This window comes from Peromyscus leucopus, chromosome 12 (assembly GCF_004664715.2).
Source record: "Peromyscus leucopus breed LL Stock chromosome 12, UCI_PerLeu_2.1, whole genome shotgun sequence".
Taxonomy (NCBI): domain Eukaryota; kingdom Metazoa; phylum Chordata; class Mammalia; order Rodentia; family Cricetidae; genus Peromyscus; species Peromyscus leucopus.
The window spans coordinates 64,408,052-64,435,449 of NC_051073.1; the positions used below are offsets into that span (position 1 = coordinate 64,408,052).

General features: G+C 51.6%; 1 protein-coding gene across 4 annotated transcripts in view; it reads right to left on the minus strand.

Annotated features, from left to right (window-relative positions):
- Positions 1 to 8,725: 8,725 nt before the first annotated feature.
- Bdh1 (3-hydroxybutyrate dehydrogenase 1) overlaps positions 8,726 to 27,398 on the minus strand; it is a 44,008-nt gene continuing 25,335 nt past the window's right edge. For 3 of the 4 annotated variants that reach the window (XM_028894093.2, XM_028894092.2, XM_028894094.2), the window contains exons 3-7: positions 22,348 to 22,420; positions 21,341 to 21,454; positions 19,029 to 19,170; positions 12,371 to 12,523; positions 8,726 to 10,853 (exon numbers count right to left, since the gene is read on the minus strand). In XM_028894093.2, the coding sequence (XP_028749926.1) occupies positions 10,384 to 10,853; positions 12,371 to 12,523; positions 19,029 to 19,170; positions 21,341 to 21,454; positions 22,348 to 22,420 (952 nt within the window). In that variant the 3' untranslated portion in view covers positions 8,726 to 10,383. The remainder of the gene's footprint in view (positions 10,854 to 12,370; positions 12,524 to 19,028; positions 19,171 to 21,340; positions 21,455 to 22,347; positions 22,421 to 27,398) is intronic. The other variant, XM_028894095.2, reaches the window with a different exon arrangement.

The window sequence follows — 27,398 nt, forward strand, 5'->3', positions numbered from 1 at the left end:
GTTTGAGGCCAGCCTGGTCTACAGTGAGAGTTCCAGGACAGCCAGAGCTACATAGTAAGACCCTGTCTTGAATAAAAGAAAAGAAAGAAAAGAAAAGAAAAGAAAAGAAAAGAAAAGAAAAGAAAAGAAAAGAAAAGAAAAGAAAAGAGAAAAGCAGGCTGAGCAAGCCACAAGGAACAAACCAGTAAACAGTGTTCCTCCACGGCCTCTGATTCAGTTCCAGCCTCCAGCTTCCTGCCTTTAGTTCCTGCCCCTGCTTCCTTCAGTGATGGACTGTGATGGGGAGGTGGAAGCAGATGGGCCCTTTTCTTCCCAGGTTGCTCTCCGTCATCGGTCATCGTGTTTATTGCATCAACACAAAGCGAACAAACAGGACCAGCACCTTACCAGGGCATTCCTTTCCCGGATCACAAGAGGGCAGCTGCCCGTGGAGAATACTAGAACGAAGGATGGCTATGCCGCTCTTGGCTTGGCCACAGAGGTTGCCATGGCCTTTGCTGGGTATCCGAAGGCAAGGATTCTTGAGTCACTCTCTTCAAAACCTGTGTTCTCATCTGGCTCAAGCCCCTGCACCTTTTTGAGCATGTTCTCTCATTTGTAAAGTGGGGAGAATAATTCCGTGCAGGTCAGCCATGTTGGGCGAGTAGGTGTGGGAGTCGGGGGTGGGGACTTGTTACCCTTGCAAGTGCCTTAAGGGGTTTTCATGGGTGCCAGGACGTGGGAGGCCTGTAAAGGCGATGGGAGAGGATGGCAGAAATGGTCCTAACTCCAGGAGGCGGGAGAGCTCTGAGGAAGGACTTACCCACTGACTGGGGCTGTTACAAGGGAGATGCCTGGCCTTGTGATTCCCTGTCTCCCTCCCTCAGGGGCAGACTGAGGAGAGGAGATGCATTAAACCTGACAGAGTTGTGAAGTCATCTGGGCTGGTGGTTTTTAAACAGCTCCTCCTCCTTTCCTCCCCCCTCCCCTCCCCCCCTGCTTCTTTTTAAAGCAGAGAACCCTTTCTTTAACAAGACCTCAGTCTAAATGAATTCCTTACCAGGCACTTCTGAGCAATCGCAGAAGGGCCACTGATTTATTGTGTGTACCGGCAAACAAAGGTCGAAGAGGAGACAGAAGGGCCAAGACCAAAGTCACACAATCCATCAGTGGTTAAGACAAATGGGACAATGCACTTCAAAGCAGGCCTGGCCCTCCACACCAGGGCACAAAACACTCTGCTCCAGAGACAGGGGTGGTTGCCTCATTTACGGTGCCTTTACACATCCTAAGGACAGGCTCCCTGTGGGGTACAGGTAGGAAATGGGGACAGTTTGTGACATCGTTGAATCTCAGCAGGCTTCATTGGAAAAGAGATGTCACGAGGAAATAACTGGGTATTGTCTAGGCAGGAACCCCTTGCTGAAAAACAGAGCAAGTGAAATCAAAGCTCTGGAAGTTCCTCCTGGCTGTGGAGACCTGACGCCTCCTCCATGGCTCCCCAGAGCACTGACAGCCAGATGGTGGCAGCTGCCCAAGGAGAGACTGTCCATCCTCACAGAGGGCTCCGGGTGCTTCCCACCCGTGGGCACAGAGACTTTTGAGGTTTCTGAGTGAGCTTTCTGCCGGGTGCCGGAACGTTTTTGCAGTATGCATGAGAGCCGAGATGGACCGAAGTCTTTCTCTTTTTCGTCACTGTGCTGGCTAGTTTTCTGTCAAAGCGACACAAGCTAAAGCCATCTGAGTAGGGAACTTCAGTTAAGAACTGCCTCCATGGCAGAGCCAGGCGGAGCCCTGTGAGTTCGAGGCCAGCCTGGACTACAGAGTGAGTGCCAGGACAGGCTCCAAAGCTACAGAGAAACCCTGTCTCAGAAAAACAAACCAAAAAAAAAGAAAAAAAGAAAGAAAGAAAGAAAAATGCCTCCATAAAATGGGGCTGTAAGCAAGCCTACAGGGCATTTTCTTAAGTAGTGATTGATGTGGGAGGGCCCAGACTGTTGTGGGTGGGGCTATCCCAGGTTGGTGGTCCTGGGTTCTATAAGAAAGCAAGCTGAGCAAGCCATGGGGAGCAAGCCAGTGAGCAGCATCCTTTCACAGCCTCTGTCTGCATCAGTTTCTGCCTCCAGGATGCTGCCCTGTTTGAGTTCCTGTCCTGACTTCCTTCAGTGATGGACTCCAATGTGGAAGTGTAAGCCTGATAAACCCTTTCCTCCCAACTTGCTTTTTGGTCATGGTGTTTCCTCACAGCAGTAGAAGCCCTAACTTTTCTGAGGCAGTCACCTCAGCAACCAAGGTCTCACATCAGCCAACGCTGGACAAGCTGAGGACAAGTTTGCCTCCAGTTTGTCTGGCTCTCTGCAACCTGTGGGGTTGGCAGGGAGGCTCAAGGGTTGGTAGGCACAGAGGAGAGGGGACAGCCCCTCAGAGCAGGCCTCTGTGGGCTCCCCTGGCTCCTGACCTCAGCTAGTTGCTGTGGAGCCACTGGGTGGGTGGCTGAGCTTCGGCCAGGACAGAGGGCAGGAGGCTGTACCACCCTGGTCCTAAGAGCAAAATACTCTATGCCCCTAATCTCCTTGTCTGTTTTGTTGTTGTTGTTGTTGTTCACCTAGGACGTTTTTTCACCTAGAAAACATACAGGATTATTTTGGCCAGTCAGTTGTGGTCCTCATAGAGCCCTTAATTTCAAACCCGGGTGGCAGATGACAAGGAACCAACTTCCTTCTGCTCAGAGATGTGAAGGTTTGAGTGAGGATGACTCCCACAGGCGCATAGATTTGAATGCTTGGTGCCTAGTCAGTGGACTTGTTTGGGAAGGATTCGGGGGTGTGGCCTTGTTGGAAGAGGAGTGTCCCAAGAGGTGGGCTCTGACATTTCAAACACCAGGCCCAGCGTCCCCCTCTCTGCCTGTGGAGGGGTTAAACTCTCCCACCCTCACAACTGAATTTAGGTTTCAGTTCTCTGAAAAGGGCAAAACATGTCTTTTCCACAAAGGGCCATTTATCCACAATGCCCTTGTGTTCAGGGATGAAGCCTGAGCCAGCCTCACAATGTCTCAAGGACAAATCCAGCAGCCCCCTTCTGAGTCACATCCAAACTTGACCGAGCTTGTGAAAGTGTGTCCAAAAATGAAAAGACTGAACCTCAGCCAGCTAAAAGTACACTAATGTAAGTACTGCTTGTTTAACCAATCATATTTAAGACAACCTAAGTGTTCTAAAACTCACCTTAACTGTGCTTAAAAGAAGCCTACAGGGACTGGAGAGATGGCTCAGCGGTTAAGAGCACTGACTGCTCTTCCAGAGGACCTAGGTTCAATTCCCAGCACCCACATGGCAGCTCACAACTGTCTGTCACTCCAGTTTTAGGGGACTCTTACACAGACATACACAAAGGTAAGACACCAATGCACATAAAATAAAAATAAATAAATTATTATTTTTTTTAAAAAAAGGAGAAGAAGCCTACACGCTCCCCTCAGGGTTTTCGCAATTTTGTAGAAGTGAACGACCCCCACATGCATGCTGGACTATTAAATGCTTTTTGTTCTCATGTACTATTTGAGTCTGGGGTCTTCCTTCAGCATTTCCTCGGACCCTACACCTGATGCCATCAGACCAGGATATAACGCTCCCAGCTACTATTCTAGTGCTGAGCCTCTCTGCTTCCACCATAATGACCGTGGAGGAGCCCTCTACAACTGTGAGAAAGCCTTCAATTGAATGCTTTCTTTTTGTAAGAGTGGCCTTGGTCACGGTGTCTCTTCTCAGCAATAAAACCGTGAGTGAGATAAGAGCCCACACCCTGTCCCTGCCCTGACAAACTCCAGGGACTCTGAGGGAGTCTCAGAATGGTCTAGAATATAGGTGCTAAGCTTTTCACGGCTTTTGGGCTGCCGTAGAGCATGAGGTTTCCAGGGCACAAAGGGTGGAGCAAGGGCTGGGTTTAAATGTCTCCTCCATCCCACCCAAACACACTGCCGGGATCTTTTTTGGTTTGGGTTTGGGTTTTGAGACAGGGTTTCTCCGTGTAGCCCTGGCTGACCTGGAACTCACTCTGTAGACCAGGCTGGCCTCGAACTCACTGAGATCCGCCTGCCTCTGCCTCCCGAGTGTTGGGGACTAAAGGTGTGCGCCACCACCGCCCGGCTGCACTGCTGGGTTTCCATGGCAGCAACCATGGCAGCATCTCTTCTTGTCTCCAACCTTCCGTTTTCTAGCTGCGCTTTGGAGTCACCTTGAAGAACTAAGGTCCTGGGCCCACTCTACGTACGACTCTAGGTGCTGGCTTATTTCTTTGTGTCTTGTGGGGCTGGAGTGGTTCCTAGGGTCTCCTGTATGCATGTGCTTGACCACTGGGCCACATTGCCCAGCCCTGACTCTGTTATTTTTCCCCCTTCTTTGTTATTTGAACCAGTTTCCCAGGAGATTCGTATGTAGTTAGTCTTGGAACCAGGGACTGGGTGGCTTTAGAGATCCTACTTCAACTAAACCATCTTTGGAGAGCTCACCCCACTTCCTCCACCTCTTCCTGGTGTTGCGATTCAAGACTCCCCAGATGACGGTGCTTCCCTTTTAAAGATGCTGTCTCCCCAAGTTCTAGCCCTTGAGCTGCCAGGCTGGGCCTCTGGAAACCCGGCCTCCCCTGGGGAGCACTTGAGGGTCCGTTGCCCTTCCCCTTCCCAGGTCCTTCCACACACTTGGTTGGCTTGTAGCACCAGGGGTCCTGAGCATCCCATAGTTCTGAAGGTGGTGCAGATGTCCGCTCCGTCCCCCACCACATCGGCCCATGTGGCTAGGCACGCCTCAGGCGGGGAATAATAACATCTCACCCTCGATCTCCTGCGGTCTGATGACGGGCAGCTCTTAACTCTAGCCCCTTCACCGAGAGGACTGAAGAGATGGGGTGGGGCTTGCTCCTTCACCCCGTCCTGAGAGACGATGCCCTCACAGCTCCACACATGTCCTGTTTTCTCACTTAGCCTCATGCTTGCTCTTTGTTTTGCTTTTCTTCCCTTGGGGGGGGGGGTCTTGCTTGATAGCCAGGCTGGCCTTGAACTCCTGATTACCTTTCTGCTGGGATGGCCGATACACGGCACAGCACGGAGCCTGGCTTTCCATCTTTGTTTTCCTCCTGAGTACGAACGGTCTGACTCAGTTTAGCTTCTGAGAGCAGGCGAGATTGGGCACGGTCAGGGTGGGATGGCTGTAGGTCTGTCTTTGTTTCTTCTGGTGGGTCCGGCACCACTTCGGCACCACTTTGGCCAGACACCCTGAACCAAAGCTTTTTGGCAGGACACAGCAGAGGGAGGAAAGAGGCAGCCGTAGAACCAGCCATCCGTTAAGGGCCGGCCCGAGCTGACGCTGAGAAAGGCAGCCCGTCTGCTGAACTTCTGAGGAACCCGGCGCGGTTGCTCCAGGAGTTGTAATTAAGCTCACGTCTAATTTGATAAGCGAGACTAGCCTGACGTGGGAGAGAGTAATTAAGTCTCACCGAGAGCAGGACAAAGCATCTCTGGAATTCTCATTCACATTCGCTCTCTCTCTCTCTCCCCCTCCCTCCATCCTTCTGATACATGTCCAAGAATGGGAAGGCAGATGGCCCCGAGCCCCGCCTTAGAATCATTCCGGTCCCCACTCTCTGCCCTCTCACATCGAGGGCATGGTCATTTGAGAATACGCTGGACATGGCAGGTGAATGCGCCACAAGACTGAGAAGGCTGGGCCTCCCTTCCCTTCGCCTTCTGTGAACTGTGGGCTGGGGAGATGGTTGGCTCGATCGCTTCCGCCTGGCCCACCCTTCTGTCACTGAGTAAGTCTGGCCCGATCTAGAGTCCCAGTGGAGACTAGCGGGGTAGGAGGGAGTCCTGGAGACAGACACTCGAATGCTGGGTTTGCCTTGGCACTTTTTCTGGCTATGACCTCCCATAAATCATATCACCTCCCCCAGGCTCTGGTTTCTTATCTGCGAAATGGGCATAATGTTTCCTCATCATTAGCAACCTGCTTACTGTGGAAGGAGATGAGAGACAACAGTTGTGAGGGCACATGCAAGTGAGCAGTTGTGAGCACCTCGCCAGAGGTGAAGAGTTGTTGGCCGCCTGAGGGAACTCAGACAGCCCAGAATGTGTCATCTGGGTACATGAGGGATGGGGTAATCACGGCCGAAATCTCCTGTTCAGATAGCAAGGTGTATGGAAGTCTTGTCAAAAGTGGGACCCGGGCTCTTGAACTTGACTTAGCCACTTCCGAATATCAAGAGGACTGAGATTTAGATTGTTCTGTGGAAGTCTGGGTCAGAGCCAGGTGCCAACGGCGTGAAGTTAGACGGAGGAGGCAGGGTTAGCTCAGTCTCGGGATAAACCTTTCTGAACCAAGGAAAGACTTTCCCAGGTCACGAGCCCCCGGCCACCAGCAGAGTTCAAGCTCTGAGGCAGCCTCTTTTAGCCCTTGTCCAAACTACGGTCCCCGGTCCCCAGCCTCGGATACTCACACTGTGCCTCTGAAGCTGTCACTCATGAGTCACCATCCTCTAGTGACTGAGCACACCAGAAAGGCTTTTTACGCCTGAGGCTGGCTGGGTCATCTCTGCCGGAGTCCCAGAGCCTCCATCTCGCTTTGTTCCAGCTCTTTAAGCAAAACCGATCCTGTCTGTCCAGAGCTCCATGCCCACGCCTCTCAAGTCCCTGGAGGTGTGGGCTCAAGGGTTTCTAGATTCTGTCCTCTGAGATGCCCACTGGGCACAGTATCCGCTCTACAAAAGCACACTGCCTGCAGCAAGGGGGTTGGAGGAGTCACCCCGGGAACCACGCTCTGAGTGCCAAGGGAGTGGGGGGGTTGGGGGAGCTGGTTTGTGTGGCCGCGCTCTGTGATTACTGTGCCTGAGCCTAAAGATTCCTCTCGCGGTTACATAATTGAGGTATTTTTTCCCCCATCCTTATTTTAGATCCTGGTACCATCTGCCCCGCTCTTCACGCATCGCTGGCTCTGGGCTGGAGGTGAGCTCAGGCTTGGCCGGTCATCCCCTGTCCCTCACGTGATGAGGGACTTGGGAAAGCCTGCTACCTTATCTGTAAAATGAGATCTTGACCCCACCCCTGCCTACCTGCCAGGGCAGCTGGGAGGATCAGGTGAGAGGAGGTCTAACTGGCTGAGTAAGTACGTCTGGCGCTGGGCACTGGAGTCCGCTTGTTCACCTGGTTCCCCAGGCTCGCTCACCTGTCCTAGGAGAAGGCTCACGGCAAAGCAGGGTGGAAATACAGGAAGTGGACAGACCTCACCACGGGAGGCTCAGGACTTCCTGCCATAGGTGGCGGGGGCACAGCCCTAGCAGCTTGCCACAGGCAGGGCCAGGCTGTCTTGTCACCTGCTCACACGGCCTCTTGGCCTTGGCGTGGAATGTTAAGCTCAGCACATGTTGACTTACCAGACAGAAAACTCTTGCAAAATCCTTGTCCACTTCCAGCCGTCGAAGGCGGGTTCCTGCTCGCTGCTGCAGGCCTGGGGTCCTAGCTTAGGTGCAGGCTAAGCCCAGCCTGAGTTGCCATCCCTACTACCCCCTACACCCCCACCCCACACCACCCCCGCCACGCACAGGCTCAAGGGTTTGTTCAAAATGCTTTTCTCCATCTCCACAGTCTATGTGATGGTCAAAGGAATTTATTTGGGGGTTAACTCACAATGGGAATAAAGGAGTTGGTCGTGGAATCCTGGAGGGGAGGGGCACGGTCCAACTCAGTTCTCTCCAGCTCGGCCTTGATCCACACCAGCATCCAAGACCACCAGGTATCGAAGAGAGGGGCGCATGGCGGCCACGCCCAGGGGCGGGTACCTATCAGCGACCTGCAGCCTCACTAGGGGCGGGGCTTCAGGGCGGGGCTCAGACAACCACCCACTACACCCGTGGCACTAACTGAGGTTCCAGGGCACAGCCAAAGGTTTTGGCAGCTGGGAGCCAGCACACACTGCTGGACCCTCTCTCCCTGCCTTAAAGGCCGTGGGAGAAGCTGATGAGACAGAGAATGCTCCGCTCCCGGCTACACCGGTCAGCTTGGCGGTTACACAAACAAGCCATCCATTGAGGATTAAGCAACAAGATACATGTTCACATAACTCTGGAGGCTGGACGTTCTGTCCCCACCCACTGATGCTGGGTGAGTCACTTTCCCCTTTGGGGCCTCAGTTATGTGACCTATAAAATGGGAACAACCTGTGATCTGCCCACCTCACCTATCTAGTAAAGATCAAAGGTAGTTCCTGTGTCCAAGCAGGCTGCTGGTTCCAACAAGTGAAGGTGAACTGAGAGGTTTGAATCACCACGGAGATTATTTGGAGGAAAGGTACACTGGATTTTTCTTTTCTGAGACAGGGTCTCACTGTGTAATCCAGGCTGGCCTGGAACTCACTACATAGACCAGGCTTATCTTGAACCTCATCACAGAGCTCTCCGCCTGCTTCTGCCTACCAAGTGCTGGGCTTTAAAGAGTGTGCCACCATGTCTGGTAGCCTGGGGTTTTTCTGTTACTAGAATAAAGATGAAAACTCAGGGCCAGCAAGATATTCAGCATACTCATAAGTAAAATACAATAAATCCTAACAGCCTGACCAGGAAGTCCTCTTTTGCGGCTTAAGAGCCCGGTGTCGACTCTCTGGCATCCAGTTTAGTGCTGCTCAGGACTCAGTGTGTCACCTCCCATTCCCTTCTAGTTCCCAGTGACGGATGGACGCCCGAGTGTAAGTCCAAGCCACTCTCCAAGTGTTACAACCAATCTCTTTATTAAACACGAAAACAAATTCTCCTAAGATGTAAATATGCCATCTGAAAAGCTCCAGCTGGAGGCAGGCTCTGCAGGACAAAAGCATCTCGCTGTAAGGGACCCCCAAGTCATCAGGGGTCCCTCTCTGAGCCCTGAGGCCTTGCCTTCCTCTTTCCTTCCCTCCCAGGCCCATCTGCCTTGCCTGAAGACAGAGGCTGGAACAGAGCACCTGGTTTGAACCCAGAGAGGTCAAAAAGCCCAAAAGGCAGGCTGAATTCACTCTCCGTGGGACACAGCTGTTCTAGCCGCCCAGGTTCCTGCACTCTCTCTTGGCACTGGGCTCCAGGTTCAGGCCAGACAGCTGCTTAGGAGTGTAGGATCACTGTTTCCCAAGGGGCTTTGCTTCTTTCTTTGTTCCCAGGCAGGGTCCAAGTAGGTGGTCAAACCCTGTTGGAAAGAGCTCAAGCTTGTGTGAAGGAAAATGCCCGTGCAGGCTCTAGCTGAGGAGGCATGGCTCCCTCTAGTGGCAGGTGTAGACTTTGCAACACAAGGCACAAAAGATGGTTTGGATGTGTAAAGCTGGCACTCGAGACCCTGCCCAAGGCTTGACGCCACCTGGAACACGGCGGTTTGGCTCCAAATACCTAGACCCTGGACAACTGCAGGGACAAGCAGCCTTCAATTCAGACCTTCCTTGATTGGTAACACAGACTGCCTAGCAGTGTCTCAGGTGTGTGTGTGTGTGTGTGTGTGTGTGTGTGTGTGTGTGTGTGGTGTGGTGTGGTCTGGGGAGGTGACTCGGGGCCCAGCCTTGGCACCACTAATCTGTCTACTGCCCCAAGGATAGCACCAAGCCTGTCCAAGGCGAAACCAAACCGCACTCTTTGGCAAAGAGCACCTCCACCCAGATCTAACCCGAGTCTTCAAGAGGGTGGAGAAATCTCAGCTGGCAATCTCTAGAGCCTCACCCTCGGCCAGCTGAGAGTCAGCGGCGGCGGCGGCTGGCCCCCAGTCACACAGTGCTGCGGACGTGCAGAGAACACACAGGCTCACCTGGTGTGACTGTCTCGGAAGACACACTGCTGGTCAGGGGATTCAAGGACTGATGGTCCAAAGTGTCCTTGGAACCCAACTGTGATGAGTTTTTACAGCCATGCCAGAACACAAGACAGACACATGCTGGGCACAATGGAAGGGGTGTTTTGTATGCAGATCGCAGCATCTACAAATGTTTCATGCACACAAGGAAAAAAAAATCTGTTCTTTTTACTCATGAGACTTGCTTAAGGATCAGATGGGATAAATATTTTGAACGGATGTTTTGGCTTAAAAATGATTTTGGATTCTATTCTAATAATCTGTTTTTAATACAAAGACATTTCCCACAAATCTCTGTATAAAATCAACTTGAGAGAGATAGAAGCACCATGTTGGCCCGGAGGCTTAGGGCCATCCACCTGTGCCCCACATCTGTGAAGGCCCAAACCATTCACCACGTGAACAAGTAAGGTTAGTGATCAACTAGGTCTTCTAAGACAGCGGGGAATCCACCCGGGTAATCCAAAGGTAACTGTACAAACTCCCTCCCCCCAGCCTTCTCCCTCCCTCCCACCAGATTCCCTGGCAGAGGCCACAGGGACCTCTTCAGCTCTTCAGTGTATGTAGATGGCGTCCGAGATGGCTCCTGGAAAGTGGGTCATGATCTGCATCCGCAGCCACCAGTAGTAGTCCATGGGATGGTAGCGGGTGTAGGGGGTGGCGGCTGTCAGGGCATGTGTGACGGCATCGATGACAGAGGACGTGTCTGTGGAACCGCTGTTGCAGTAGGTCTCCATCTTGGCGATCTTCTCGTCGAAGTACTTCCTGCCATAGTCTTGGCGGACGACCTCAGGAAGCTCGTCCCACATCTTCTTGGCAATGGCCTGGATGCGCTCGGGGCTGTAGAGGCTGGTGGCGGCGATGAAATTGCCAGGCTCCACCACACTGACCTTCACGCCCAGAGGGTGCATCTCATAGCGTAGGCAGTCAGAGAAAGCCTCTACCCCAAACTTGGTGATGCAGTATGGGGAGCGGGCTGGATTGGCCATGCGGCCCAGCATGCTGCTGATGTTAACAACACGGCCTACAGAAGAAGATAGCAAACATCTCAGGTGGCTGCTGTGGGATGGTCTGTATGTCAAATTGCTCTGACTGGTCAATAAATAAAACACTGATTGGCCAGTGGCCAGGCAGGAAGTATAGGCTGGACTAACAGAGAGGAGAATTGGAACAGGAAGGCAGGGAGAGACACTGCCAGCCACCACCATGACAAGCAGCATGTGAAGATGCCGGTAAGCCACGAGCCATGTGGCAAGGTATAGATTTATAGAAATGGATTAATTTAAGCTGTAAGGACAGTTAGCAAGAAGCCTGCCACGGCCATACAGTTTGTAAGCAATATAAGTCTCTGTGTTTACTTGGTTGGGTCTGAGCGGCTGTGGGACTGGCGGGTGACAAAGATTTGTCCTGACTGTGGGCAAGGCAGGAAAACTCTAGCTACAGGTGGCATTGCCCTGTGACATGGTGGCCTGGCAGGGACAGCTTTAGAACCATCCAGAGGCAGGGGGCTTCTTGGACCACCCAGCTAATCGGTATTCCCAATCTTCCTCAAGGACTGTGATGTGTCAGGTGGACTAGGGAAGGGGTGTACCAGGAGGGCGCAGTGGAATAGCCCACACACAGCTAACTGGTAACTAGCCAACGCCTGCCTGGTGATAATACCATGGGGTGAAAACACACTGGGCGCATGTGAGAAATGGAATGGCGCCGGGCGGTGGTGGCGCACGCCTTTAATCCCAGCACTCGGGAGGCAGAGGCAGGCAGATCTCTGTGAGTTCAAGGCCAGCCTGGGCTACAGAGCGAAATCCAGGACAGGCACCAAAACACCACAGAGAAACCCTGTCTCGAAAATATATATATATATATATAAAAAAAAAAGAAAGAAAGGAAGAAAGAAATAAAAAGAAAAGAAAAGAAAAAAAGAAACTTCATAGATGGCTTTGCTCACATTTGGCTATTTTATATGCTTTGGGCATTGTGTCTGTTCTCCAAGTTTCTAGGCTTGTTTGAACTGAATAACACAGTGTCTCATTTTTTAGCTATGGAGCATGCATGCTAACATATGCTTAATATTACACTGTGATATAAGAGCATGTAGACACAGCTGGTGTACGTGTGGTTACTTCTTCAGAATCGGTTCTTAGAGGCATAGAGCCATATGATCTGTAAGCCCTGAACGCACAGACCACTGAACTACCTTTCTTATTTGTGTTTGAGACAGGGTCTCATTATGTATCCCAGGCTGACCTTCACCTCAAGATCTTCCTGCCTCAGTCTCCCGAGTGCTGGGTTTACAGATGTCCACCACCATCCCAGCTCATCTGCTCCACTTCTGAAGGCCTCAGACCCCTCCCCTACCTGGCCATGCACTTCTGCCCATCACCATTCCCAAGCCCAGCACTACTCTGAGACTCAGGAATTCAGCCTCGCTATTATGGATGTTAGCTCTGGCAGGTCTGGTGTTCCCAATCTGAACAAGAATGAAAAGGTTGGGCAGGTACAGGGAGGGGCAGGCCGGGAGAATCGGTCTTCCCAACTCACCTTTGGCTCTTCGGAGAAGCGGGAGGAAGGATTTTGTTGTGCGCACGGTGCCCCAGAGGTTCACTTCGGCCACCTCCTTGTATGTCTCCATGCTGGTGAACTCCACCTCCCCAAATGTTGAGATGCCCGCATTGTTCACCAGGCCCCACATTCCTGGACAAAAGAGGACCCAGTCAGTCACCACGTGTGCTCAAATGCCAACACTAGCCAGCTGCTGTCTACTTGGATCCCTTTCTCCCATGGTTCCCAGCCTCTTGCCCAAGGCTTCAGGAAACACTTCTAGAGCTGGCCAAGAATGAAAGGGGGGAGAGAGACCCAGCATCTTGGCTGAACAGAATGTCCCTTTGGTAGAACATCCCGGCTTCATGGCACTGCCGGCTGAATCAATTCTAGCCCTTCATGACTGAGCCTTGGAGGATCTTCGCCCATGTCTTGCTTCACTACAACGCTGTACTGGTTGGGTTTTGTCAACTTGACACAACCCTAAACATATCTGGGAAGAGGGAATAGTAACTGAAAAGATGCCTCCATAAGATCGGCTTGTAGGAAGACCTAGAGGGCGTTTTCTTGATTTGGAGGGGCCCAGACCCCTGCAGGCGATACAATGCCTTGCCAGGTGGTATGTAAAAAAAGCAAATTGAGCCCGGCGGTGGTGGCGCACGCCTTTAATCCCAGCACTCGGGAGGCAGAGGCAGGCGGATCTCTTTGAGTTCGAGGCCAGCCTGGGCTACAGAGTGAGTTCCAGGAAAGGCGCAAAGCTACACAGAGAAACCCTGTCTCGAAAAACAAACAAACAAACAAACAAACAAACAAACAAAAAAGCAAATAAGCAAATTGAGCAACCCATATAGAGCAAGCTGGTAAGCGGCCCTCCTCCATGGCTTCTGCTTCTGTTCTTGCCTCCGGGCTCCTGCTTTGAATTCCTGCTCTGACTTCCTTCACAGTGACCAACTGTGATGTGGAAGTTTCTATGCCAAATAAACCCTTTCCCAGTGTGCTTTTGGTCACGGTGTTTACCACAGCAACAGAAAAGTAATGAAGCCAGGCACTTCCCTCTCCTCCATACGACCACAAGTCTCCACCCTGCACCTCTCCATTCAAACCAGGCTATTGTTTCTGTCGACCCTCTTGCCAGCAGCCAGGGAAACCTCAGGAATTTTCCAAGCCCAGCTCATAGAAGGACACACAACTTCAAGGTCACCCATGAAGTTATGGGCTCTGCTGCCAAGCCTTGTTCATGGTCGGGCCCCACCCCTCTCCACCTTGGGATTCAACAATTCTCTAGTCTCTCCTGCTCCTGCTCTGAGCCTGCCGCCGTGATGTGCTGGTGGTCACATATTAAGGGACCTTGGCTCAGTAGCCTTTTTGTCAGGGTGTCTTTTCCTGCCCTCTCCTGAGACTGTGTTTTGATGCAGCCTCTGAGAAGATGCCTACTCTCACAGCCTGCTGCAGCCGACTGTTTCGTATGGGACAGCTGGCTTTTGGAGACTCAGACAGACAATGTTGGTTCTGGAATGTTCCTGGAGTTTATTTTGTCGTTAACTATTTTTGCAGCAAGGGAAACCAAAGCCGTCAAGGGAAAAGACAGATTTAAGTCTCATCATTAAGTCGGAGGCAGAGTTGAACCCGAGCCAAGGGAACAGAGCCTGTTTTCCAGGGCTTGTTTGGGGTTCAGTGTTTTGGGGGTGTAAGACGTGGATGGGTTAGAGCCCCAGCACAGAGCAGGGTTCTTCCTCTTTGTTGTGGAGATCCTCAGGGTTTGGTCTCCGTATGGCTTAAGCTCCTGGTACTAAAAGCTCTGTGCTCCTTCTCGGGGCTTCAGCAGACATGATGCCTGCACACTGCCTGTGAGAACGAGACTCACTCTCCCAGTGCATCATGGGAATGAGTTTGTGTAAATGTCAGAGTAATTGGTCTCCAATTGCTTTCCTTCCGTCTTGCCCAAATTAAAGCTTGGTCAGCTGACCTCTGGTGCCTTCTCCTTCAATTACTGGGAATTAAGGGCATGTATTAAGGAGAGGAAATTGCTGGTTAACTAAGTGTCCAAAGAGTTCTCTCCCGCCCCAGCTGCCTGCTGGGGCTTCTTACCCTCAGCTCTCAGGCTGAAATTGGGACCTGGAGGTAAAACCTACACATCGGAGGCATCCCGGAAACCCTACAGCTCTGAGGTCTGTCTTCTGACTCCCTGAGGCTTCCCTCCTAGAGTCCAAAGCCTCTCTAGTGGCCATGGCTAACCCTTAGGCCCAAGCCCGTGCCCCTCTCCACCCACCATGCCAATCCTTCCCTTCCTTTGTAGACCTCTCCCTTGCCCCAGGCAGCCATCCTTCATCTCCATCTCCATTAGGAACTCAATGCGTGTGCGCTGGCCAATGAACATCTACAAACACTACATCCCCGCATCCAGGAGAGCCTTTTTTAACCGCGCTACCTGATCTTCCTTCCTTCTGCAGCCAGACTTCTGAGAACATCCAACCTCTCCATCCCGTCACGCCACTCTGGACTCCAAGCTCCATCTACGGCTCACCATGTTCTCCTTCGGCCTCCAAGAGGCTACCAACTAAGCCCCGCCCTTATCTCTGTTCTCGTCTTAGATACCATCTACTAGCGGCCCCGGACACCAGCTTTCCCCTGGTGTTAGGGCCACCAAGCACCCCAGTTTTTCTTCTACCTGCCTCCACCCCTCACAGGCACACCCAGTCTCCTCTTCTACTACACATTTGTAGAACTTTCCAGAGGCTTTTCTGATTCCGATGGGACAGTACCACAGGACCTAAAATGTACGCCTGTATGCTCAACCTAAAAGTAAAACAATTATATCTGGCGCTACAGTCCGTTAAAGATGAATTAAACTTGACCGTGAAAGTACCCTGCGGGACAGGCCGGCCAAGTCGGCAAGCAGCAGTCGACCTTGTAGCTCTCCAGAGTCCTCAGCCAGGCTGTGTTCAAAACCAACTCCAACAGCACCCCCGACAGCCCAGAAGGCAGCTGCTTCCCCGGAAGGGCCTCAACATTACCTCCATGTCCACACAAGTCCAACGCACCCTTAGGAGGAACGGATCGGATCCACGACTACTCCTTACGGTCTCTTCCATCTGAGCTGCACGGTCCTAACTCACCCTGACCACAAGTAACATGCTGAGTCTATTCTGTTGAGTTACCATGTTCCTTCCCCAACTCCTTCACTTCTTCCCACCCAGTGTGTCACCCAGGGCTGGAAAGATGACCGATGGTCAGAGTGACAGGCACCAGGTCTGGAGGGGCACTTGCTGATGTCACCTCACCCTCAAAACTAAGCCGAATAGCAGACGCTAAGCCAGCCCATAGCTGAGTGAGGCTCAGAGAGGCGAAGTCTCTGCTCAGTGTGACCAGGGATGAGGTGAGGGAGACACAGTGTGGACCCAGGACCGAGGACAAGCCTTCACATCTGTGGACCCAGGACCGAGGACAAGCCTTCACGCCTGGCCCCACGTAGTTGCTGGTTTCCTTTGCTGTGGCAAGGAGTCAGTTCTGTTTCCTTCTGCATTAACTCAGGTCCTGGTTCGCCTCTCTTCTGCGCTGTCAGTGAAGACCCCGCCAGGTCTCCCTGCCTCCATCTACATCCCCCATCTCTACCCAGGACCTGTAGCCAGGCTAATCGCTCTCCTTCCAGACCCTCCCATTCCTGTGGCTCTCAAATCTGCAATGCAGCACACAAGGCCTTTGCAGACTTCTCCCCGCCCCCACATACTCCACCTCTCTCAGTGTGAGCAGTTCGCTTGCTCCTTTAGAAAGTCTGCCCCTTGCCTGCACAGAGGTGAGGTCTAGACTAGGCAAGGAATGGCCAGAAGTACTTCACCACTTCACAGAAGAGCAAGCTGGGGCCTGTACGGGACCGCGTCACACTCAAGTCACACTTCTCTGTAGAGGTGAAGACCTGGGAGAGTCCAGTCCTCCCCCTCCCAGACCAAGGGATGTGTCCAATGTAACCTATTCCCTGCACACAGCACAAGGCCCTGGGTGGTTTAACTGCTTCTCAGAGGTCTGTTCTGAGGCCACTAGATTGGTGTCCAGTTCCAGGCTCCTCCGGCCAGATCGGAGCCCTCCAGGCACCAAGGATAGTCCCAAACACACAGCAGGGACTCAGTAAATGCTTACTCATTGGTAAGTAATGACTCCGGGGTCAGGTCACATCCACAGCCTGTCAACACGTGTGTGCACGCTTTCCTGGGGTTGGGAGGGCTGGTCACGGCTCCAGATGTCCAGTCCCTCGGAGTCCTACAAAGCAGGGGAGGTGGAGCCAGTGGAAGATGGCTGGACACTATAAGCAGAGAGTCCCCTTCACCTCAGCACCTGAGGTGGCTTCTCAGACTTTGGTGGTGACACTCCCACGGAGCCAGAGTGAAAACCAGCATCAAAGTGTGCCCAAGAGAAGAGCACACCTTACCCTGTCCAGGTGGGATGTTATACATGACTGCTGAGACGCTCTGGAAGGGCGCCACCTGGAGGTCAGAGCCAGAAGTGGGAGATGTTCCTGATTTACCAGGAAAAGGACCAAAGAAAGGACCAGGATTGCCCGGTGGTGGTGGCACGCCTTACCCAGCATCGGGACAGAGAGGGGATCTCTGTGAGTCGAGGCAGCTGGGCTACCAAGTGAGTTCCAGGAAAGGCGCAAAGCTACACAAGAGAAACCCTGTCTCGGGGAAAAAAAAAAAAAAAGGACCAAGACTAGAAGGGAGAGCAGGGGGGGGGGGAGTAACTGCCAGGGAAGAGGTAGATGGGGAGATGGGAAAGAGTGGGGGGAGAGCCGGCATGCAAATGCTACCTCACAAGTTTTATTTTCTGGTTTTTTAACCCGAAAATTCCAACTCCTTCCCCCCAAACTGCAGTATGGTTAAAGAGGTAGGCTACAGGGTGGCAGAGCATGGCTGTGGATCCCAATTCTGCCAAGCCGCAAGTCCCACAAGCTGTGCTCCCAGGCTGCGTGGTGCTGGAGCCTTCTCACTTCCTAGTCTGTGAAGGCAACGCCCCAGCTGCCCAGGGAGGCCGTGGGGACAAAGGATGACAGGCTATGTGGCTGGTAATCATCCCACCGGGACCCCGCCTGCCTTTTCTTAATGGGCCAGGGACACCAACCATCGCTGTTAATTATTAAGCAGATGTTCAGTGGCTCCACAACACACAGGCTGCTCCTGGAGAACACAGGGCCCCAGAATGGCCTCTAGGAGGGTGGGGTGGCAGCCCCAGCTGCTGAGGGGACCCCAGTGACAGGCTCCCTAATGAACAGTCTCTGCCATAGTTTAGCCATGCGACACAAGCTCTTCTCAGAGATGGCGGCATTTTTTAGCCTGCCAGTTTTGGTCAGCCACACAGCCCAGGGGCAAGTCACCCGACCCCTGCACTGGATCCCACACCCAGCAGCGGGGAGCTAACGGAGGCAGCCCCCCCTTTGCCTGGCCTGCCAAGGGGCTCTAAGACCAACAGCGCAGACTGGCTTTTCCACAGAACCTGTTGTATGGCCCAGCTCCATGCTTCTGAGGTCCGCTTGAATGACACCCCCACACCCCACCCCCACCCCCGAGCTGGAGAGCAGAACCCCTCAAACCAAGGTCCTCCACGCAGACTGACCTGGGAGGGCACGAGATGCTCAGGGAGCCTCTGCAACATCCGATCCTTTGGCCACTGACTCTCCAAACTTTTGACCCCTTCAGCGCTGAGGCGCTCCATCCAGCCTCTGTGACATCTCTCTCCCTCCTCCCTGGGTCCTAACTGCTTGCACCCCCTCTGGATACTCCCCCAGAGTGCTCTGTGGGCACCTCCATCCGTGCCTTCTCGCCCCTCATCTTGCTCTTCTAGCTGGGGACACCAGCTCTGTAGGACAGACACCTCTTGCCTCTTCTTCGTCCCCATGTTCAAGTCAAGTCTGCGAGCTTTCTTCTCTCAGGACCACTAACTAGCAAGCTCCAGTACTGCCGGCGGGCTCCACCGACCACCACGTTCAGGGCTGTGCCACCCACACCCCCCTTTAACCCACTCTCCCCCACGCTAATGCAGGCTTCCGAGGGACCTCAAGACAGTCCTCGCCCTCTCCAGCACCTTCCACAAGGCAGCCAATCCCCTGCCTCATTAGCTGCCGCCTCCAGTCTCAACCTTACGATGGGACCCTGGGCCACACCCCAGCACACCATGGGGTGCTTCCCATCACTGCTCATGCTCCGCCCTCCTTCTGGCATACCCTCCCGGCTCTCTACCACACCACCCATCCCTATCACACCCCCGGCACTGGGCCCAGCCCCCTTTGGCCATGCTGCTTTGCCTCTGTCCGTGTCCTGCTCCCCGATGGCGACATCAGTCCACTCACTGAACTGTAAGGTCCTCAGAAACAGAGTGTCCCCCACTCAGCCCCATGCCTGGCCCAGAGTGGGCGTTAAAAGAGCATTGGATGAACCGGCCTGAACTGGTATGTCGATCTGTCACTGCACAGGTTGTAAACCTGCCTCTAGTCGTATTTTAGTGCCCTGTTGCAAAGGTATGTTTAATCGAATCCACTTCCTTAGACTGAGCAGGAGGAAGAATTTAACCAAAGGGAGAGGACCCTTTTCCAGGAGGCCAGCAAATGGAGGGCAGCGTTGGGCAGGATCCCTAGCATAGCGCTACATCCCAACTCTCACGGCGCCCTTACCCTTCTCAGGATCCTTCAGGCCGGAGCGGACGGTCTCCACTGCTTTCTCTACCTCCTCACTGATGCAGACATTGAGCTGGATGGTTCTCAGTCGGTCACTGTTCAAGCTGTCCAGCTCCTTAACCCCAGCATCACCTTTGTCCTGGGGGAGAGAGGGCGGCGGTCACCTCTGGCCTTCCCACCCTGGGCGGGCTCCGTGGGCGGGTGACTTAGGACCCAGCCTAGCGAGGGACTGACTCCAATCCCCTGCAAAGCCTGAGGCTTACACTGACACATGTACGTGAATGTTCACAGTGACGTTATTCAAGACAGCCAAAAGCCAAGCCAATTTTTATAAATATCCTGAATGCATGTTTATTTTTATTTTTATGGAAGTTTTAACAATGCAGTTTGGGGCTGGAAAGATGGCTCAGAAGTTAAGAGTACTTGCTGCTCTTACAGAGGACCTGGGTTCAGTTCCCAGCACCTACACATTAGTTCACAACCATCTATAACTCCAGTTCCATGGGACCTGACACCCTCTTCTGGCCTCTGGGGGCACCAGGCACACATGTGATATACATACATGCAGGTAAAACATCCATACACATAAAAAAAAACCCTCTAAAGCTTTTATATAGTTTATCTAGGGTACAAACGAGCCAAGCACTGTAGTATATCCATATCATCAAGTAATAGTCTGCAGAAAAATATGAACTATGACACATGCTACAATATAGATAGCTATCAAAAACATGCTAAGGCTAGGTGTGTTGGGGCACGCCTTTAACCCCAGCCTTGGAAGGCAGAGACAAATGGATCTTTGTGAGTTCCTAGCCAGCCAGAGCTGCACAGTGAGCCTCTGTCTAAAAACAAACAAACAAAACATTGTGCTATGTGAGAGACGCATAGTAAAAAGACCCAGTAACTTTGGGTCTAATGTGAGAAACTTCCAGAGAAGGCAAGTCTAGGGGGCTGAAATCAGTGGCTGCCCAGGGCTTGAGGGGTGTGGGGTGTGTAGGGGGGTTATAACTGAAAAGAATCGAAAGGGGGAATACTGAGCCAGGGAAATGTTCTACGAGTGAACTGTGGAGATTGTATATAACTCTCTGAACTGGGGGACAGTCCCCTCATTACATCTGCAGTCTCATGTCCTAGTACTTGCCTTCATGTTCCCTAAATGCTGCTTGATGTCCCAAAGCAGCTAGCTACACTTCCAAGACTTGGGTTGTCCCTTCTGTCTGTCAGGTCATCTCTCCCAGTCTCCAAAGAGGACCGCATTCTTTAATGTCGCCTCCCCTGTCCAGTGAGAGCCAATCTCTTTCTTCTCCACAGCGCCCCCACCTGAACATTCTTGAAAGTGCTAGAGAATGCTTTCATTGTAGTTCTTCGGCTGGGTCTGTGCGTGGTGTCCTCTTACCACGGGACGGAGAGCTCCCTGGGTGTGCTGGCTAAAAAAGTTTTCTGTCAGCTTGACCCAAGCTAGAGTCATCTGAGAGGAGGGAATGCCACCTGAGAAAATGCCTCCAAAAGATCAAGCAAGCCCAGAGGCCATTTTTTAAATTAGTGATAGATGTGGGAAAGCCCAGCCCATTGTGGGTGATATCACCCCTGGGCTGGTGGTCCTGGGTTCTATAAGAGAGCAGGCTGAACAAGCCATGAGGAGCAAGCCAGTAAGCAGCAGCCCTCCATGGCCTCTGCACCAGCTCCTGCCTCCAGGTTCCTGCCCTGTTTGAGTTCCTGCCCTCACTGGCTTCCACAAAGAAGTGTGATATGGAAGTGTGGGAAAAAGAAACCCTTTCCTCCCCAGCTCGCTTTTGGTCGTGGCGTTTATCACAGCAATAGTCACCCTAACTAAGATACCGGATCTTATTCCAAGGCATCCAGCAAAGTGGCAGGCCCATCATCATCATTTGACAAGTGAGTAAACGCCAAAGCAATGGATGGATGGACATAAGGATTGCTGGATGGATGGACAGATGCATGGGTATATGCATACACCCATGCAAAAAGGTATGTAGAAAAAAAATGAGACTGAAGTGGAAAAGGTGTAGGCTATTTTAGTAACACCTGATAGAAAAGCATGTGCATGCAGAGCAGGCATCTGGAGTTCGAGCAGCCTGGCACAATGAGTCAGAAAGCAAAGCTACAAAGAAACTGTCGAAAAAAAAAAAAAAAAAAAAAAAAAAAAGCATGTGCATACACACACAGACAGACAGAGACAGACAGACAGACACAGACACACACACACACACACACACACACACACACACACACACACACACACACACACAGAGTAACTGCTTGGACAATGGTAAATGGCCCAGTCTTACCTTCATTAAGCAGCCAGCAAATACAAGGAAACCTTTTGAGTGCAGATGTTTGGCCAAAGAGAACCCGAATCCCGAGTCACAGCCCGTGATGAGGACAGCTTTGCCGCTAGCCTGCTTTAGAGGATTAGACCTGTGTTAGAACCCAGGACCCTGTGGTAGAGCAGCCAGCCCTCCGCCAGCCCTGCGTGCAGTAATATTAGTGCATGCTGGATGGCCGGGCCTCATCCTCCTAGCTGGCTCTCGCTGTCTGGAGAACTACAAGCACCTGGGACTGGGACTCAGAATCAGGAGACCAAGCTCCAGCCTGGACTCTGCCAGCAACAGCACTGCCTGGGGTGACTCCTGCCTTCAGGATCGATAATCACTGTGATGCTCACTGGCTTGTTATCTTCATCGAAGCCGGGCTCACCCAGTGCTTCCTGAGTGCAAGATTGGGCATGTCACCCCCCATCCCCAACCATAACCCCATAGACCAGCGGTTCTCAGCCTTCCTGACACCTCAACCCTTTAATACAGGTCCTCATGCTGTGCTGACCCCCCAACTATAAAATTATTTTGTTGCCACTTCATAACTGTAGTTTGGCTACTGTTACAAACTGTAATGTAAATATCTGTGTTTTCCCCTGGTCTTAGGCGACCCCTGTGAAAGGATGGTATGACCCCAATCCCTCCCCAGGGGGTCATGACCCACAGGTTGAGAACTGCTGCCCGATGCAGTGAACGATAGGTCTGTAACACAGACGGGGCTGAGAGACCCCAGAGCCTCACTCTGAACCCCCAGCTCTTTGTGTCTCGGCAGGCCTCCCACAAGCTCCCTGGCTGGGAGAGGTGGAGTCATCATTACGGCCGCCATATGCATGGGGAGAGGGTCCCCCTGCGATGGAGTGCCTCGGAGAAGGGTTAAAGTGACAATGTGGTTCAGAACGTCCTGACCACCGTTCAGAGGGTCTAGTTCAGAGGCCTAGGGTCCCCAAAGGGCCCTCCCTGACCCAAGGGCTCCCACTCACCGAATTTGCCTCACTGGCATAAGTCCGGCGGGTGGTTGTGGTGAAGGGGGCTGGGTAAAACCAGAGCGTGTGTCTGTAAAAAAAAAAAAAAAAACAGAACAGCGAGCCATGAATTCAAGGTACAAGTCCTCTCCAGATCCCACAACACCCCCAGCCACCATCTAGGCTAAGGTAGCACTGATTTTCTCCCCTCCCCAGGCTCTGGGGACAGCGCGCTACTGCAGCTTAGAGGCCCCCTTCCCACCAGGAGCCAGGCAGGCTTGCAGGGCATGAGCCTTTACAGCAGCCATCTTGGCTACTGGACAAGAGATGCTTCCCGAGAAGAAAGCCAGGCTTCTTAGGAGGCCATGCCAACACTGCACTGGCCCTTGGCCTACTCCAACAGTACTCATTCTCTGCTTCCCAGGACGACATGGATGGTGAGCGCTCCAGAGTAATCAGGGTGTGCGTATGCTTCCAGAATGCCTTCGGCAGGCTGGTGAGACACCTTAGGGGGTAAAGGTCATTGCTGCCAACCCCGACAGCCTGAGAGTCATCACCAGAGCCCACACGGTGCTAGGAGAGAGGACTGATCGCTGCAAGTCGTCCTCTGACCTCCACATGCGCGCGCACACACACAGAGAGAGAGAGAGAGAGAGAGAGAGAGAGAGAGAGAGAGAGAGAGAGTGTAAAAGTAAAGCCTTCTTTAATTTCAGTGTTTTAACTCTCCATAAGCTCAATGCTGCTTTCCTGATCATTGTTTTTAAACTTTTTATTTGGAGATAATTACAGATATACACACTGTTTAGAAACAGTGCGTAGAGCTGGGCTTGGTGGAGGCAGGCTTGTAATCACAGCTACCTGGGAAGAGAAAGCAGGAGGATCACAGGTTCAAGGCCATCCTGGGCAACTTGGTGAGACCCTGTCTTATCATAAAAGGTAGAAATAGGGCTGTGGATACAGTTTGGTGGCAGAGTGCTTTTCTTTTTCTTTTTCTTTTCTTTTTTTTTTAAGATTTATGTATTTATTAAATATACAGTGCTCTGTCTGCCTATATTTCTGCACACCAGAAGAGGGCACCAGATCTCATTACAGATGGTTGTGAGCCACCCTGTGGTTGCTGGGAATTGAACTCAGGACCTCTAGAAGAGCTGCTGATACTCTTAACCTCTGAGCCATCTCTCCAGCCCAGGCAGAGTGCTTTTCTATCACATGCAAAACCCTAGATTTAATCCCCAGTACTAGGGAAAGAGAGGGATGGGGGAGAGGGAGGAGAGAGAAGAAAGGGAGGAGAGAGGAAGAGAGAGGCAAGGGGGAAGGATGGGGAGAGGGAAGAGAAAAGGAAAAAAAATAAGCGGAGAGATGTTGGGTACCCCTTGTCCAGCGTCTACTAATGGTAGCATTTCACAACTGTGCAATGTCACAGCCAGGACACTGACGACGATACAGCGACGATGTGGAACATTCCCATCGAATCTTGCACCTCTCTCTTTACCCTTTCCAGAGCCGCGCCCACCCCACCCCACCCTCTTCAATCTGTTCTCTATCACTACAACTATGGCATCAGCAACGTTAAGCCAGGCATGGTGGCGTAATCTGTCAGCCTAACACTCAAGGGGGCGGATACAGGAAGACTTCTGGGAGTTCCAGGCCAGCCCGGACCACAAAGCACAATTCTGTCTCAAAAACACAAAACAGTAACAACAAAGAGAACGTGACAAAATGGATCATGCAGCACACAGCCTTCTGGGTCTGGCTTCCTGCACTCAGTGTCGCCCTCTGGAAACTCATCCAGATCGTTGGAAACAAGCTTTTCCTTTTGTGTCTGAGTCCCGCTCCAATGTGGGTGATTGTGTAACTATTTACTGTCTGAAGGTCATCTGGATTGCTTCCTGATTGGATTTTTTTATGAATAAAGCTGCTATGAAGATTCCTGGGCAGGGTTTTGTATAAAATATTTCTCTTGGATAAACTCCCAGGAGCGGAACTGCTGGGTCGTATGGTAGGTGTGTACTTTGTTTGTACAGGAACGGGGAGCTGTTTACAGCTCCAGAGCAGTGGAGCACACTGCATTCCCAGCGGAAATGGATGAGGACCCAGTTTTCCCACAAACTTTCCAAGAATTTGATAATATCACCCTTTTTTAAAAAAAAAAAAATTTGTATTGATTTGTTATTGTTGACTTTTGAGACAGGGTCTCATGTAGGCCAGGCTAGTACGGCGGAACTTGTAGACTAGACCGATTCAAACTGGCAAGCATTCTCCTGTCTCAGCATCCCAAGTGCTAGGATTACATAGGCTATCATGCCTGGCCACTGTTTTTTTTTTTAATTTATTTTTTATTTTATTTTATTTTAGCCATGTTCAAAACCATACGTGATTATCTCACTGTGGTTTTAATTTGCATTTCTCTAATAAAAAAATGATGTGGACCATCTCTTCTACGTGTATCTCCTCCCTGTCTCAGGTCAGATAGCTAATATAAAAAACCATAGCATGGGTGACTTACAAACAAGACGGTGGATTGTAAGGCGTGAAAACAGAAGCTCAAGACAAGGTGTTGGCAGATGTAAGAGCCACTTCCTGGATTTTCACTGTGACTTCACTTGGCAGAAGGGGGTGGGAGGGGTCTTAGACCTCTGTCACAAAGGCATTAGCCCACTGATGAAGGCTTCGCTTCTATGTCCCAACACCTCCTAAGGCTCGACCTTCTCACACCAGCTGCCATGGTCCCTGAGGAATCCCAAAGAGGATTTATGATTTACTCTGGGTAGGAGAGCTCCCCTCAGAGTGGGCTGCAGCTTCCAATGGAGGGCTCATATGCACCGACGTCTGCGGGGGAAGCAGTTTTGCCGGCCTGCGCTCTCTTCTCCCTGATGTGTGCACTTTACTGCTCTATCTGACCCCAGTTTCTTCTGCCTTCCAAGGCAGACTGAAAAACCACTGATGATCAGAGGGTCTCCCGGCCTCAGCACTGGTTTGAGACTGCCGGGGCATCTGGCTTAACGGTCTGAGCAGTTGCTGGACTCTCAGGCTCTCCGGTGTGTACACAGGCATTGTTGAGACTGGCCGGCATCTGCCGTGCAAGCCAACCTACACACCCCTTTCGTATTCCTCTAGAGAAGCAGGTTACACCAGCAGTATGGCAAGCATGACTTCAGCATATGCATTTGCGGGTACGCAAGCGTTCAGACCGTGGTCTGGCATACACATCCTGTGTTTGGTCACATTCTAGGTGGACTCTTCCTTCTTTCACTGCTGAATTTTGAACATAGATGCTCTCGATGCCTTTGCTGCCCACAAAAACACTTCTCTCCTAATCTATACATCCTCCTCTTAGTGTTTGAGACAGAGTCTCACTAGGTAGCCTTACGTGGCTGGGAACTTCCTATGTAAACAAGGCTAGCCTTAAACTCAGAGATCTGCCTGCTTCTTCCTCCCAAGTGGGGATTAAAAGTGAGCACTACCATGCCTGCTCCCCTATTCTCCTCTTCACAGGGGCTACTTCGAGGGAATGTGTTTCATTTTGATGACGTCTGATCAATCCACTTTTCCTCTTATGGGGCATCTGTGACTCGTTACCTAAACTTAACCTCCTATTTTTTTTTCTAAAAGTTTTCCATTAAAGCTCATGATTCTTTCTGGGTTTATTCTGGCATGAGACAATGTTTAGGTCAAAGGATTTGTTTTGCTTATGACTTTGCAGTGGCCCAGCAGCTCTGTTTGAAATGCTGTCTTCTGAATCACTGTGCCAAAAACCAGTCAAGAAAATCGTGTGGCCTATTTCTGGATGCTCTTATCTGTTTCAATGGCCTATGTGCCCTTACCTTAGTTCTCTTTTTTGAAAAAGAAATTATTATTCTATTTCTTTTGCCTTTCCATGTAAATTTTAGAATAATTTCTATACTATAACATGAATGGAACTTGATGAATGATATCCTCTGGGCTCCACTGCACCCACACATTCATATCCATCTATATCCACATAAACATAGGTATATGCACACACATACATAACACATACACAACACACACACACACACAACACACATAAAGCAAACAAGGAAAGTAAATAAAGAACTATCCTTACATCCCTGGAACAAATACATCTTTTTATATTTTATACTTTAAAAAGATACTGTTGAATTCTACCTGCTAATAACAAGAGTATTCATAAAGGATATTGGTCTGGCCAGGCGGTAGTGGCACATGCCTTTAATCCCAGCACTTGGGAGGCAGAGACAGGCAGATCTCTGAGTTTGAGACCAGCTTAGTCTACAGAGCAAGTTCCAGAACAGCCAGGGCTACACACACACACACACACACACACACACACACACACACACACACACGGGATATTGGTCTGTAGCCCCCCCTCCCCAATTTCGGTACTGTCTTTGTCTGGCTTGGAGATTACGCTAATATTAGCTTCATAAAGACACCAGGTTGGGCCAGGCGGTTGTGGCGCACGCCTTTAATCCCAGCACTCGGGAGGCAGAGCCAGGCGGATCTCTGTGAGTTCAAGGCCAGCCTGGGCTACCAAGTGAGTCCCAGGAAAGGCGCAAAGCTACACAGAGAAACCCTGTCTCGAAAACCAAAAAAAAAAAAAAAAAAAAAAAAAAAAAAAAAAAACACCAGGTAGCTGTTAACTGCCTGGTGTCGGGAGACGCTCAGCCCAGCTCCAGGCCTCCACTGCTACTTCCCTGGCTGAGACACATTGGTGCCTCATTACTGATGGGGATGGATAGAGTCTCCCAGCAACCTCCCATGACTTCTCCATCCTCCAAAGCAGACAAGGATGCCTGAGAATGACAGCCCTGGTCTCTACTTGGCTTTCTCTGACTCACTAGGGTTCCCACCTCCCTGACACACCCTGCCTGTGAGGATGAAGTCTAGACTCTCTGCTGTCTGCTGACCCTTGCTGCCATACATAGGCTGAGGCCACAGACGCGAGCAGAGCAATCACTGTCCAGCGGCTTTTTGCCTTGCTAGGCTGGTCCTGCAGCCGGAGAAAGGGACTTTGGTTGGGATGTTCTGGCTCACTGGTGTTTCCAGGCTGCCAGCTTCGTCAG